The following is a 14672-nucleotide window of genomic DNA, read 5'->3' on the forward strand; positions in this document are numbered from 1 at the left end:
ATGAGATTGACCACTTTTGTTGCTGCTCTCGCCTCACTGGCTACCATTCACGGCGCCTCTGGCGAGAACTGGGCCAACACGATTTGGGATGAAATCAAAGAGACAATCACCTGTGCTGGTTGCGAGGTCTGTTCTCAGTTACAAGTCTCGAGAAATCTGGATAGCAATTGATCTGTGACAGGGACTCTTGGGAACTCTCAAGCTGGTCGCTGGTCTCGGTCCGAATGTCTTGATCAATGTCCTGACCGATGTGTGCAAGCTGGCCAAGGTATGTCATTGTCAAGCATAGCAGATGAGACTTTGGCACCCAAAACCCTGACTGCTCTGTCAGGTGGAGGACCCCGACGTCTGTGCTGGTATCATCAGAGCCGAAGGGCCCGCCGCATATTACGTCCTTAAGCAGCTCAAAGTGGGCTCGCATACCTCGAAATCGTTCTGTTCGCAGATGGTTGGCCTCTGCGACTATCCCGAGGTTCGACCGTACAACATCTCCTTTCCCGTCCCCAAACCCTCGACGCATCGCCCCCCTCCGAGCCGCCAGCCTCCGATCCGGGTCGCGCATATTAGCGACACGCACGTGGATCGGGCCTACGAGACCGGCGCCAACTACGAATGCTCCAAGCCCATCTGCTGCCGTGCGTATACCGAGAATGACGCCCCCGGAAAGACCTTGTTCCCTTGTGGTCCGTACGGTCATCCCAAATGCGACCCGCCGCTTCGGCTCGAGGAGAGCATGATGGCCGCCATCGCCGCCATGGACCCGGCCTTTTCTATTTACACCGGGGACGTGGTCCCCCATGATGTCTGGTCCGTCAACCAGACCGAAGTACTGCACGATCTCAATGCGACATACAGCCTCCTGGACCAACTGGGTCTTGTCTACGCCGCACTGGGCAACCACGACACCGCGCCCGTCAACCTCTTCCCCTCCGAGCGCATTCCCGTCTCCCACAACCCGCAATGGGCCTACGACGCCCTCGCCGAAGACTGGACGAACCTGGTGGGCGGTCCGCTATCCGCGCCTGTCGTGCACGCGACCGACCAGTTCGGATCCTACTCGGCCATCCACCCGGGAGGCAAGCTGCGCATCATCTCATATAACAGCGTCTTCTACTACACGTACAACTTCTACGCCTACCAGGAACCGATGGAGTACGATCCGAACGGGCAACTCGCCTGGCTCATCTCCGAGCTGCAGGCCGCTGAGACGGCGGGCCAGCGCGTCTGGCTCATCGCGCACATCCCCACGGGCGGTACCGACACCCTGCACGACTACTCGCACTACCTCGACCAGATCATCCAGCGGTACGACGCCACCATCGCCGCCCTGTTCTTCGGCCACACGCACACCGACCTCTTCCAGGTCTCCTACGCCGACCCGGCGCACCCAAGCGCGGACTCCGCCTCCGCCGTCGGCTACATCACCCCCTCGCTGACCCCGACCTCGGGACCCCCGGCCTTTCGCATCTACGACATCGACCCGGTAACCTTTGCCGTGCTAGACTACACCGTCTACACCGCCAACATCTCCACCGAGACCAGCCCCGAATGGAACAAATACTACTCCGCCAAGGAAAGTTACGGCTCCCTCCTCAACCCACCCGTCACCGACCCAACCGCCGAACTCACCCCAGCCTTCTGGCACAACGTCACGGCCCTCATGGAAACCGACCCCTCCGTCTTCCAGGCGTGGTGGGCACGCACAACCCGCGGGTTCAACGTGCCCGAATGCAACGAACAGTGCGCACGTGACCAGATCTGCTCGCTGCGGGCTGCAGACGCGCAGTATGGCTGTGTGCGCGGCACCCTGTCCATTACCAAGCGCGACGACGGCCTGAACCTCGGCGGTGCTGCCCCTGCCCCTGCCCCTGGCTCGCAAGTGCACGTGCATTCCGCTCGGCCGCAGTGCGAGGAGGGCGGGCTGGCGAGGGTGTTGGCGGCCGTGATACGGGAGACGGATGACTTGCAGAAGTTGCTTTTGCAGCGGGCTGAACTGTATATCTAGTTGTTCCATTGTCTACCTATATCTAGAACTTACGGAGGATTAGTATTTAGTCTACGTACTCTACTCGGTACATACGGAGTACGGAAGGGCACGTGATCGTCAAGATTAGACATGGTGACCATGCCCCTGATGATCCATACGAGAAGGGCTGTAAAGCGACCTACGAGACCAAGGTGTTAGTCAATCTCCTCAGCCTCGCAAACCAAACCCAATTAGGCCTAAAATTCAATACTACGGGTCAGGTGAAAAAGCTGTTGCCTAAGCTGAAGAACAAACTTTTCTATCATTGTTCGTAAACGGTAAAACATAGTTCCTAATCTAAGAATAAACTGCCGTTCGTTGGATATGATGATGGGCGGAATTTCCGGATTCTCGTCCAATCGTATCGCAACCTGTTGCGCCTAGACCTCCCGTGTCTGTGTGTGTTTTTCCCGTGCCGTTGATCTGATCGTAGTCGTCGTAGAAGAAAGAATAAGGAGAACAAAGGACTGCAGTCGCCATTCCGAGCTGGCCGGAAATGAAGCGATTGCGTGCTCGGATTTGCTGCTTCCTCGCTTGTCTCATTGCAGCAAGAAGGGGAAAAAAAAGCATTTGGCTCTTGAAGAAGATGACCAACGTTTTATGAACATGAACATAAATCGATCCGCGAGGCCAACGTGGCCCATGGATTCTCTTGGTATAAAATGGTCAAAAGAGTGGAAGAAGATAAGTTTAAGAAACGGAGGAAGAGAAAATTGTCCAAAGTCCAAACATGCTACAGCCCTTTAATTCAAGGAAGCGATCAACGCTTTAGTTGAAGTACCACGACATGCCGTTGATACGGCCTGCACCGAAATCAGCCAGCTCGCCGAACAAGTGCCGGGAAGCGTCGAGATCGGTGGACTTGCAACCCATGCACTTGTCCACGGCGGTAGCAGTCTTGGTGATACCGTTGTAGGTGATGGTCACGGTCTTGCCGCAGTCAGCGTCGGTCATAATGCCCACAGGAAGCGCGACCACGTTCTCGGAAAAGCCGTCGTTGGTCATACCGCAGCTGCTGGGAGCGCTGGCGGAGGTAGCCGTGTCGTAGTACGTGAGCTGGCCAACGCAGGGGGAGTCCTTGGAGCAGGGACCACTGTATCCGCTGCTGACGGCTTTTTCAGTGCTGCCGCTGTTGCCGCTGTTAGCAGCGGGCGAGGCGGACGGGGCAGCCTGGGTAGTAGTAGAAGTGGAAGGAGTCGCAGGCTGAGGAGCCGGCTCCTCAGGGGCGGGAACAGCAGGAGCAGCAGCAGCAGCAGCGACAGAAGGCTGGGCGGGCTGAGGCTCAGGAGAGGGCTGAGGCTCAGGGGTCTCGGGCTGCGTCGAGGCCTCGATCGGCTTTGGCTGCTCGGGAGCAGGTGACGGGGTCGCGGTCGGGGTAGACTCAACGACAGGAGGAGTGGGAGCCTGCGGAGTAGGGTAGATGGTAGTGGTCACATCGACGGTGGTCCAGACGACAGTGGTGACGGTTGTCCACACCACGTCCATTTCACGCTTGTTAAGGTCGACAGGGGCGGCCGAGCTGATGGCAGCGAGAAGAGCGCTAGCGAGCGCAAGGGGCTTGAAGATGGGAGCCATTGCGAGAGTATTGATATTGAAATCCAAGTGATTCAACGCAAGTGTTCTTTTGTAGAGAAGGTGGTTTGTCGGATTTATCGACTGGGTTTTTGATAGATTGATTGAGTGAAGGAAGGAATGGGGTTCAGTCAGATAGACAGACAGAGACTGCGCAGCAGTATGAAATATCGACTGATGCTTCAAGAGAAGGCTGGAGACTGGAATGAAGGAACGACAGGAAGCTGTCAAAGGGAAGGACTGTGGTGGTAGACGAAGGGGAGAAGAGAGAGGGAAATTGGCGCGGAGGGAGGAATTCAGTATTTAAGAGAATCCACCTGGGAATGGACTAGCAAGTCGCCATGTCTTCCAGGCATCGAGAGTCGAGACTCTCCAACAGTGTCAGACTAACCAGAACAGGGTAGAGCAGGGTAATTGTTAGCCTCTCACTAAGGGACTTCCTACTAACTAAGGTAGGGTCTAAGGGTATGGCAAGTGAAAATGAGCAATAATACTCTCATTACCCACACAAAAACAATACTGATTTACTGATTGTTACCTGCGGGCCCAGTGGGTCAGTGGACCAGTGATAAAATTCATGGATACTGGCCAGCATGGGATGAACCCATGGATCACAACCTGTCTGCAATGCGTGGTGGGTTTTGCTGGACAAATCAGACTGCTTTTAAGGCTGTCTGGTCCCACCCACCCACCGTTCTCTCCCAGTGCCCCCAATCCTCTCACTGTTGAGGGTGAGATTCAGGCACCGTAGGTAATACCATGAAGTGGTTGCCAGCATTCTTGGGCCGGGCCGTTTCCCAGTAATAGGTTGCTCTGGTTTCTGGTCATACGGGGAGAGCTCGTAACCTTGGAACATCAGCCAAACTGGCCAGCTCACCAATGGTACCTGACTCTGCCGACCAACGCATCGACTGGATACTTTTTGATCTGTCGATGGCTCGATGCTCACCAGTAAGATGCCAGTATGACGTGTGATTGAGATGAAATTTCAGGCTGAGCGGGTACCTGAATTCGGAGGCGTCGGAAATCGAGAGCGATTGGCTGATTGGCTCAAAGGGAAAGTCGCCGGTGAGGCACCCCTGCTTGGTGTTAACTCTCATCAACTCTAAGCCTAATAAAGCTAGGAGTGGTGAGCATACAGGTTATGATTGGCTGATTGAGGAACTAATTCATTTCGTTCGTCGCCTCTGGTTTCCACTAACAAAGACCTCCCTTCGGTGCCTGAATCTGGATGCGCCTCAGCGTCAGCCACAATCCTTTCGCACAATAATGAAACATAGGAGGCTGTGTATGATCTTTTTTTGTTCTTGAACATGAATCCAATCTGTAACTTGCTTGATGCTGGATGACACAAGAGAGTCTTTTTCCTTACAACCCGAGCCGAGCTCTCGAAAGACAGGCCTCATCTCCACCAACAGGGTTCAGGGATACGAACCCGACCACTCGTAATGAGGCAAACAGCAGAACCAACGACGAGAAAATCCGATTCGTATCCGGCCACTTTTCGACCGTCTGACATGTGTTCTTAGGTGGTCCCCTGTGCAGACCGGGAGTACTGGTCAGGTACGAGACACTGTGCACGCCACCCAGGCACACCAGTCCAACACTGGCTGCCACTTGCCAATTGAGACAACAACGCAGCAGCAACCATCATGATTTGCGGATGTAACCGATGTACTGGGTCAAAGTTCGCAGACTCATCGTCATCCTTATTACATCTTTTCGACTGGTGGCGTCCAGAATCTAGAATCAGGACTTGACAACACAACTGTCCAATAAACTAAACTATTCAGTCCACTGGCGGGACTGTCGGACTTTGACGGGGACTGTCAATAGGCAGAACACCCTTGACACAGACGAGAAATGGTCTGATTCTCGCAGGTCTCGACTCAGATCAATGGAATATTTCATACTCGTTCAGTACATCATTCTTAGATATTTTATTGAGAATTTTTTGTCTTTTAGAGGAGGTGGGGGAGGAGGTTGTGTGTGTGTCTGTGTGTGTCTGTGAGTCTCTTTGTAGTAACTCTACCCCTCGGTCCGAAGTACACCCTACAGATCCTGACAGTGACGATATTCCATGGCGCCCCTCATCAAAGAAAACAGACAAACTCTCCACCGGATCTGTCCGTCTGTGGCAACTGTTAACAAACTGGACTGGCAAGATTCACGAGCCTTGACCTCCAGGCCGTTCATGACACAAAAATCTAGACGGTCTAGCGTCGAGTCTGGACACTTGTCCCTGCAGCTCTTAATTAAATCGACCAAGCTGCAGGATTTGCAATCCATCGGTTTTGTCTAAGTATGTAGATTGCTGTCTGAAATACGGAGTTCTAAGGTGCTAATTACGTAGGGGCCACTTGCTTGATCCATACGCGGTAGATCCAGTCTGCCCTCAGTGGCTGTTTGCACGATTGGACGCAAAATGCTTCCACTTCATATTCCAAGCATCCCATCGTTCGTTGACCCACTCCATCTACTGACACATCATTACTTAAGATATGAGGACAAAAGAGGAAAGAGTGTGTCATGGACTTAAAAAAAAAAAATTCATTCCTATTCATCCGAGTCGAGACACGACAACATACTGCACCGTAACAATCGACCAGTTAGGATCTAAGTACACGAAAACCCTTTTTCCTCCAAACAAATAACATATGAAGAGTAACATGAAAAGTTTGCCAGTATTGCCAGAGAAGAGCCAACATAAGAAAGGGACCATCAAGCTCATAATATAAATACATCAGAAACTGTACCAAATAGAAGCGCCTCAAGCGCCTGCAATCAATTACCATAACCCACCCCGACTAGCCTTGGCACATCAGACAAGCCTCCTTGTTTTCGATGCTGCACTGAAGAACCTTTTGAGAGTAAATGTCGCTCTCACGCTCGCCGCTCTCCTGCTCATCGTCTTCCTCCTGGGAGCCATTCACCACGGTTTCACCATCTGCGGTGACGTCGGCAACAAGAGCTCGCGGGCTGCCGTCCTCACTGTGACCATTGAGCGGAGCGCTCGTTGTACGAGGAACAGCAGAGTATGTGGTGGAGACGGACCCAGCGGCTCTCTTCTTGTAGGCAGCATTGGCCCGAGCAACGTTGGTATCGGCAACCTTGAGTTGCTCCTGATCAACAGTAAACTGGATGGGAGCGGAGGCAGCCATGGTACGCAGGTAGTACATGCCAGTCTTCAGACCCATCTTCCACCCAGCAAAGTGCATACTGGTGAGCTTGCCCATGGTAGGCTCCTTCAGGTGAATGTTGAGAGACTGAGACTGGTCAATGAAAGCACCACGGTCGGCGGCCATTTGCAGGATGGTACGCTGAGAGATTTCCCACACGGTCTTGTAAAGAGCCTTGATATCGGCGGGGATGTTGGGAATGTTCTGAACGGAGCCACCATCTGCGATGATACGGTTCTTCATGTTGTCCGACCACAGACCAAGGTCGACAAGATCCTTGAGAAGCCAGGGGTTGACGACCTGGAACTCACCAGCAAGAACACGGCGAGAGTAGATGTTCGAGGTGTAAGGCTCGAAACATTCGTTGAAGCCCAGAATCTGACTGGTGCTTGCAGTGGGCATCGGTGCTACCAACAAACTGTTGCGAACACCGTGCTGGGCAATCTTCGCCTTCAGAGAATCCCAGTCCCAGAGGTCCGTGGGGGTTCTGTCCCACATGTCATACTGGAGAATACCTTGAGAAACGGGGGAGCCCTCGTAGGTTTCATAAGGACCAAACTCCTTGGCCAGCTCACACGAAGCAGTCAAAGCACCGTGATAGATGGTCTCAAAAATCTGGGTGTTTAGCTGTCTGGCCTCGGCAGAGTCGAATGGCAGACGCAGGGCAAGGAAGGCATCGGCCAAACCATTGACACCAAGAGCAATGGGGCGATGGCGCATGTTACTCTTCTTGGCCTCGGGAACAGGGTAGTAGTTGATGTCAATAATCTTGTTCAAGTTGCGGACCAAGACCTGCACAACCTCGTGCAGCTTGCCGAAGTCGTACTCTCCACGGGCCGCATCGACGAAAGTAGGAAGCGCGAGAGAAGCCAGATTGCAGACAGCAACTTCATCAGGAGCACTGTACTCAATGATCTCCGTGCAAAGATTGGAGCTGCGAATAGTTCCCAGGTTCTTCTGATTGCTCTTCTTGTTGCAGGCATCCTTGTAAAGCATGAAGGGGTTGCCAGTCTCGGTCTGAGCCTCAAGAATAGCATACCAAAGCTTTTGAGCTTTGATGGTCTTACGGCCACGGCCTTCCTTCTCGTATCTATTCAACGATTAGCACATAACCACAGGACTGTTGGCCACAGCGCAAACTCACTGTTCATAAAGAGCATCAAACTCGTCGCCATAAACATCTGCCAGGCCAGGGGCTTCATTGGGGCAGAATAGAGTCCAGTCACCGTTGGACTCAACTCGCTTCATGAACAGATCAGGGGTCCACAGAGCGTAGAACAGATCACGGGCTCTGACTTCCTCCTTACCGTGGTTCTTGCGAAGATCCAAGAACTCGAAGACATCGGCGTGCCAAGGCTCGAGGTAAATAGCAAAAGCGCCAGGGCGCTTGTTTCCTCCCTGGTCGACATATCGCGCAGTGTTGTTGAACACGCGAAGCATGGGAACAATACCGTTAGAAGAACCGTTGGTGCCACCAATGTAGGAGCCTGTGGCACGGATGCGGTGAACATTAAGGCCAATACCGCCGGCGGTCTTCGAGATCATGGCACAAGTCTTTAGGGTGTCGTAGATACCCTCGATGCTATCCTCCTTCATATCGACGAGGAAGCAAGACGCCAGCTGGGGCTGGGGAGTACCAGCATTGAACAGAGTAGGAGAAGCATGAGTGAAGTATTTCTGGGACATGAGATGGTAGGTCTCAATGGCCTTTTCGATATTGCTACCGTGAATGCCAACAGCAACACGCATTAACAAGTGCTGGGGACGCTCAGCAACCTTGCCGTTGATTCGCAGCAGGTAGGACCGCTCGAGTGTCTTGAAGCCGAAAAAGTTGTAGTTGAAATCACGATCGTATACAATAGCAGAGTTGAGCTCATCAGCATGTTTCATGACAATTTCATACGTCTCTTTCGAGATCATTGGCGCGGGCTGCCTGTTCTTGGGGTTGACATAGTGGTAGAGATCCGAGATGACCAGCGAGAACTGCTTCTTGGTTTGCTTGTGGAGGTTGGAAACGGCTATACGGGCAGCTAGGATGGCATAATCGGGGTGAGTGACGGTCATGTACGCAGCAGTCTCGGCAGCCTGTAAAATGAACGACGAATAAGCAGCTGTCTTCCATCATTTGAATGGGTTATAAGCCATACCAAGTTATCCAGCTCAACAGTGGTGACACCCTGGTAGACACCAGAGATGACCTTCTGCGTGATAGCAGCAGCATCGACGTGTTCAGGATCAAGGCCATAGCACAGTCTTGATACACGTGCAGTGATCTTGTCGAACTGTACGCGTTCTTTGCGTCCGTCTAAAGATTTCCCATGTCAGCAAGAGGTCGATGACCAGTGGCAAGAAACCAATCCGCCAGGGAGAGTTGAAAACTCCCTGTCGTGAACTAGGGTAAAGAAAGACTATGAATCTGGATCATCGAATTCTTACCTCTCTTGTAGACAAACATTGTGACTGATATTAGAGGACTCGAGGTCGAGGGTGATGAAGGAGAAAATGTGCAACGGGGTATAACGATATACAGGAGGTGAGGAAGGTACTCAAATGCTTACTGTTGAATCTAAAGGATGAAGAAATGAATGAAGGGTTCGTAATCTAAGAGAAGGATGTTGAGTAAAGGGATCGAAGGGAGACATGAGAGGAAAAGAAGTCGGAGGGGCAGAGGTATTTGATATGTCGCCAGGGCGAACGCGTACCCTCCTGAGTATTGACGCGAATTTTCGTGTTTGGACTAAATGGTATCCCCTTGAAGATACTGCATCCTTTGTAATCAATCCCAGATTTGTCAGAACTACGGTGGGCCGGGAACGCGCAGAAGCGCAGTCACGTGATTTATAGAGGGATTGCTTGTTTATTTGTGATTGATTGTGCAAGGTTCCCTTCTTGACACCGCGAAATAAGACTCGTTTTCGATGGTACTTCAACGAACCATCAGATCATGCAGGCTGAGTTTTACAGAGGACAGAAAATAATCTCTGTTTGTACAGATATATGTACTCTTCTATGAGACGGTTCAGAGTCAATCCATGACTCGAACTAGAATGGACAGAACAAAAATGAAGCAATGAAAAGCCGATTCGCAAATGTCGCAGTGCAACTGTCGATCAGATGAGCATTTCTTATAGATCACACCTCTACAGGGTCGCAGCAAAGCCGAAGAAGACGACAGCCGCAAAGGCAGCTGCGGAGACCTGTCGATCAGAAGAGCCAGCGGAGACGGTCTGGGAAGTCGACGCGGCGCTGGAGCTAGAAGTTCCGGACTTGCTCTCTCCAGAGCTAGAAGATCCAGTCGCAGTAGCAGTGACGAAACCGGTGTTAGATGCCGAGCCCTTAGTGGAAGTTCCGGTAGCAGATTCAGAGGTACTCGTAGAGGATTTGATATCTTGAGAAATGTGTCGTTAATGATGTGGCCAATTTATCATTCTGAAATCCTGCGATGCGCCTTGATGCGCCTTGGAGAACATACCAACTTTGTAGCCTGCAGCGTCGCAGGTGTCAGCGAACCACGTCAGGGCTGCTTGCTCGCTATCACCACAAATGTCCGCGATCTTTTTCTGCACATCATCGCCATTGGTAACGCACACAGCCTTGAGGTCGGCGGGATTCTTCTCAGCTCTGTTGTCGCAGGTATCAGCTAATGGTCCCTTTGCCAATACCACATTCAAGGATCGGATCAAGCGTACCCTACAACCGAGAGAAGGCAGGCAGGTGTCTGCGCAGCAGCGACAATGTTGCCCAGTGCCAAGAATGAGAGAACGAAAGTAGACTTCGAGAAGAACATTTTGATGGTTGAGCGTCGAGACTTCGAACAAAGGTAACAATACGAGTTATATGATCAGGAGTGAAGACCCGTAGAAGCAAATATGGTAAGGTGAATGAGTGACAAGATTGTAAACAAAGAGCGACTGTACGATTCTATTGAAAGAGTGTAGGTTGAGAAATATGAATCAAATGAATGTCTGCGTAAAGAGCGACAGACAACAATCAGTAGAATGGATAAAGATCTCAAAGCAGAATCATCATCAGTTGGAGAAGCAAAGCGGGAATCTTAGGGGGCAAACGACCTTCGCGGAGCGCCTTGTGTCTCAAAACAGTTATGACCCTGCCGATCGATAGTCCCTGAGCAACCTAGGTAATTTGTTGCCCAACACCAATCTTACCATACGGCACAGGTAATCCTGGATGTGGTTAGAGAGCTGCGACGCGATTGGTGGAGCATCTTGGGAAGTTAGGCTTATGTAATATATTCTATACACAGTCACCCTTACTGATACAGTGGAGGTTACCCACATGTCTTGTGCCGATTTGGTATCTGGGGTGGTGAGCGTTACTTGCTTTCATATTTCTTTTAGGAAGCAGGCCTAAATAAGTAGTCCTGATTCTCAGCACGTAAGTCATAATGCAAATTGACAGGGGCCCAGAGGCCATAAAGAGTCATCATGTGGTGGTTGTATATGGTCGGAACGCCCAAAACGAAACATGGCCATTGATCTAGAACGATAGGGCAATCACCTATCCCACCGGGTATCATAGTAACTGGTAATAATCTCTTGAACGTCCATCCTGTTATCCACAATCTCCCGTCCGTTGACGAGATCGTTCTCCATCGCCCGTTTGTCCGCCTCAGCTTCATCCTTTGCGATGCCTGCTTGAACATGTCGCCGGACTAGCCTCTTCCGAGCAGTTTCAAAATCGACCTCAACGAACCACAGCTCATCCATGAGCTTTGCCGCAGAGCTCCACGGCTCCTTGTTCAAACTGAGGTAGTTTCCCTCAAAGAATATTATTCTGCTCGTCGGAGAAATGGGTATATCGTCGTCAACCGGATCCTTCACCGCATGATCGAAGCTTGGAGCGTACAATATGCTCGTTTCCGACGTTGTCGGCTCCCTCAATGCTTGCACTAGCCTCAGAAACTTCTCGCCGTCAAAGGTGAAAGCCGCACCACGTCGCGCAGCAGCGTAGTCTGGATCCGGCATTTGAGCCAGTTGTGCTCGTGTGAGGTGATAGCCATCCATAGGGATGTCCGCCGCTATGGGCGGCTGATTTGCATACTGTTCTGAGTAGAGCTGGTTGATGCGATTGGCCATAATGCTGGCAAGACCTGTCTTCCCAGAACCTGGAATGCCGCTGATAGCAATCATCAAGCGAGCATTTTCTGGTAGAGAATGGAACTTCTCTGTGGCATAGGTAGTGAGTTATATGTAGCAAAGCTTATTAATGTTTGGCATATGACATCGGAGATGGATGGGCTATCAAAAGTCAAATGCAGCTGAGTAAACTCACTCCATACTTTATCCACTAGTCTGTCTACTTGCTCCTCCATGCTGTGAAAGGTCGAGGGTCGACGCAGATTAAGATGCAACCTCGAGATCAACAGAGAGAACTTCAACAAAAAGACGGCAGGGTGAGAGCTCCCTGTATCTCGGGTATCGGAAAATGCAATGGATAGTATCCAATTGCTCTCAAAAGGTGCTTCTATGGTAAGTTCTAACAGGACACAGATGCATATATATGTCGAAATAACAATTTATCGCAGCTTAGAGAAGCTAATGTTGAGATAAATAAACGCAATCGGCGGGGCTCGGTCATTGGAGTGGGGTTCTCTCTTCGCAGCAGCGGAAACCCCAGCTACGTCACAAGAGGACTCGACGGCTTCTAACAGACATCATCGCTTATTGGGTTGCCTACAGAGACAGAAGACCAAATGAATGGGCAATTTACCTAGTCGAATTTAATCAGGGTTGCACATTATGATCGCTGATCGGTATTCGAAATTCCGAGCTTCGAGTAATGCTAAATGACCGATCTTCAACCTCCAGGAACATGAGGACTAGCCATGCACGTCTTTTTAAGGTCCCAGCGTGATTCCAGAGAATATTCAGTCACTAGTTTAGACAACACTCGGTTTTGACTGAGCAAATCACTGTTCTTTGTGTTTAAACAGCGAACCAGCAACAACTGGGGCATATGTGCACAGATATTCTGACACGATTTATAGGACCCTCAAGCAACACCCAAAGCAAAGAGCTCCGCTCACTCGAGCTATTGAAATGAAACCAACTTCGGAAACCCAGGAACGCCCATCATCCATCTCGCTGAGACCGGAAACACCCCGAGCAATTGCCCTTGATCGAGAACCAAGAAGGAATTATCATATCACAGGTCAAAAGATCAGATAAGCATTTTCATAACGGTCTAGCCGATGCATCCGTAGTTTCGGTTTCATTGGAACCGTTGTTTGTGCCAAGCCTGTGGCCAATGGCGGGAGACAGTCCGGCTGCTGCCCACCAGTCATCAGGTATGACTTCCCTACGAGCAAGTCGATCCAATATCGCTTGCATCTGCTGCAGTTCTGGATCGGTAGAAGAGTTGGAAAAGGCGAATGAAATTGTGGGAATAGGAGGATGGCTACTCATTGTTGAGTGCAAGTCAGCTGAGCGTCTGGAAGTACCCATTTGGTGCATTCGGTGACGGTTGCGACGCCACAAAGAGAGCTGATTAAAATCTCCTTCCGATGCAGAATCAGAGTCGGTGGAACTAGGATAGTCACATGGATTGATATATTCTGGGTACGGATCCAGCACCATTCGCACGTTTGCTGTACTTGAATCGAGGGAGCTAGGAAGTGTCTGAGAAAAACTTCCTGGATTTCTTGACCCCGCGCTCCCTGATGCATTCAGCCCGGATGCCGACGCTGAAGCAAACGAAGAATCGGCGCTAGGAAGATTGTCATCGGGCGTAATTGTAGTCAAAAGGGTTTCCCACGCGTCATTTGAAGCGTCATCGTCTGGACTCATGCTGCGTTGACGGTCACCAAGACCATCAACAGTCATGTCACGATGCATCGTCCGGTTGGCCTCGTTGACAGACCGCCGACCAACTCGCCTTAGCAAGGGTACAGTCGACCCAACGACCTCATAACCCTCTGGGGGGAAAGATGAAAGGCTTGGGCGCGTCTGGGGCGGCGGAGATACTCTTCTGTGGTATGCAATAGCAGGCGCAAAACTTGGCGTAAAAGCGGCAGTATGCTCTGAGCTCTGTCGGCGGCCAGAGTCAACCCCTGGCGAAAGGCGGCGATACGAGTTTGAATTAAAGGTATTGCGCGGAATCCTCAATCGCTGGCCGGGACGCCCATGGCGAAGCGCTTCGTGCAGCAAGCGCTGACCAGCCTCGCGCCTGTTGGCATCGCTGATCATGGAACTCAAATCGAACGGATCTTCACCGGAGGTAGCATTTGTGACAGGAGACCGTATGTGATGCTGTAACCCATGCGCCTCGCGCTCAATCTCGTCTACGATCTCACGAGGGAAGGGTGAACGTAACGAGGCGCCTCGTAAGGTGGAAGTACTATGACGCGATGGGCGACGAATAGTGGCCTGGCGACGGATTGCAGAACGCGCAGCGGCAGAAGGATCTTTAATGGGTTTGTTCTTGCTGGCCTCAGGAGAGGGCTCACGGTACATTCTGCGCGCGCATATCAGTAAGGGTGGCTGTCCCATGCGCCGACAGGCGACAGGCCCAGAGCGCGTTGAAAATCAGAATACTAGTCAAACTTACGGGATACCCATGACTGGAAAGTGTACGCGGATCTAGCAGATAAACCTCAGATAATCCCATCAAAACTGCCTTTTAGAAAGAAAGCCACGGCCAAGAGGTCGTGAATTATTCAGAAAGACAAGCGCGACGTTTGCGGAGGGGGGCGCAAGAATAATGATGATGGTCTGCCCTTGTACAGACAACGGAGTACAGGGTAAAGTTAGGCCCTCCGTAGTGTGGACTAATTAATGGAGAAAGCGGCAAGATCTCAGCTTTGCTCCATCAGGGAAGCAGAGGCAAAGATATTCGCGCCTGAGGCTGCGACTATGGAACGTAAGGAGGCTGGGATG

General features: G+C 51.4%; 6 protein-coding genes across 6 annotated transcripts; 1 reads left to right on the forward strand and 5 right to left on the reverse strand.

The window, feature by feature from the left end:
• Window positions 1-2005, forward strand: ALT_5154 (sphingomyelin phosphodiesterase; the record flags this gene model as incomplete). The annotated part of the gene is made up of 3 exons (XM_033555416.1): window positions 1-126; window positions 182-268; window positions 332-2005. 3 exons carry the CDS (start codon window positions 1-3, stop codon window positions 2003-2005), a joined length of 1887 nt encoding a protein of 628 aa, XP_033411307.1.
• A 789-nt stretch (window positions 2006-2794) lies between these two features.
• Window positions 2795-3601, reverse strand: ALT_5155 (RlpA-like double-psi beta-barrel domain-containing protein; the record flags this gene model as incomplete). The annotated part of the gene is made up of 1 exon (XM_033555415.1): window positions 2795-3601. The coding sequence occupies one exon, from the start codon at window positions 3599-3601 to the stop codon at window positions 2795-2797; it is 807 nt and encodes a 268-aa protein (XP_033411306.1).
• A 2804-nt stretch (window positions 3602-6405) lies between these two features.
• On the reverse strand, window positions 6406-9232 carry ALT_5156 (ribonucleotide-diphosphate reductase subunit RNR1; the record flags this gene model as incomplete). Its single annotated transcript, XM_033555414.2, has 4 exons — window positions 6406-7867; window positions 7922-8862; window positions 8925-9082; window positions 9214-9232. The coding sequence occupies 4 exons, from the start codon at window positions 9230-9232 to the stop codon at window positions 6406-6408; spliced, it is 2580 nt and encodes an 859-aa protein (XP_033411305.1).
• Window positions 9233-9917: 685 nt separating this feature from the next.
• On the reverse strand, window positions 9918-10564 carry ALT_5157 (putative GPI anchored cell wall protein; the record flags this gene model as incomplete). The annotated part of the gene is made up of 3 exons (XM_033555413.2): window positions 9918-10165; window positions 10250-10398; window positions 10467-10564. 3 exons carry the CDS (start codon window positions 10562-10564, stop codon window positions 9918-9920), a joined length of 495 nt encoding a protein of 164 aa, XP_033411304.2.
• A 727-nt stretch (window positions 10565-11291) lies between these two features.
• Window positions 11292-11927, reverse strand: ALT_5158 (kinase-related protein; the record flags this gene model as incomplete). The annotated part of the gene is made up of 1 exon (XM_033555412.1): window positions 11292-11927. One exon carries the CDS (start codon window positions 11925-11927, stop codon window positions 11292-11294), a length of 636 nt encoding a protein of 211 aa, XP_033411303.1.
• A 1044-nt stretch (window positions 11928-12971) lies between these two features.
• ALT_5159 (uncharacterized protein) lies at window positions 12972-14285 on the reverse strand (the record flags this gene model as incomplete). Its single annotated transcript, XM_033555411.2, has 1 exon — window positions 12972-14285. One exon carries the CDS (start codon window positions 14283-14285, stop codon window positions 12972-12974), a length of 1314 nt encoding a protein of 437 aa, XP_033411302.2.
• Between the last annotated feature and the right edge of the window lie 387 nt (window positions 14286-14672).

This window comes from Aspergillus lentulus (assembly GCF_001445615.1).
Source record: "Aspergillus lentulus DNA, contig: Alt09, strain: IFM 54703, whole genome shotgun sequence".
Classification (NCBI taxonomy): Eukaryota; Fungi; Ascomycota; class Eurotiomycetes; order Eurotiales; family Aspergillaceae; genus Aspergillus; species Aspergillus lentulus.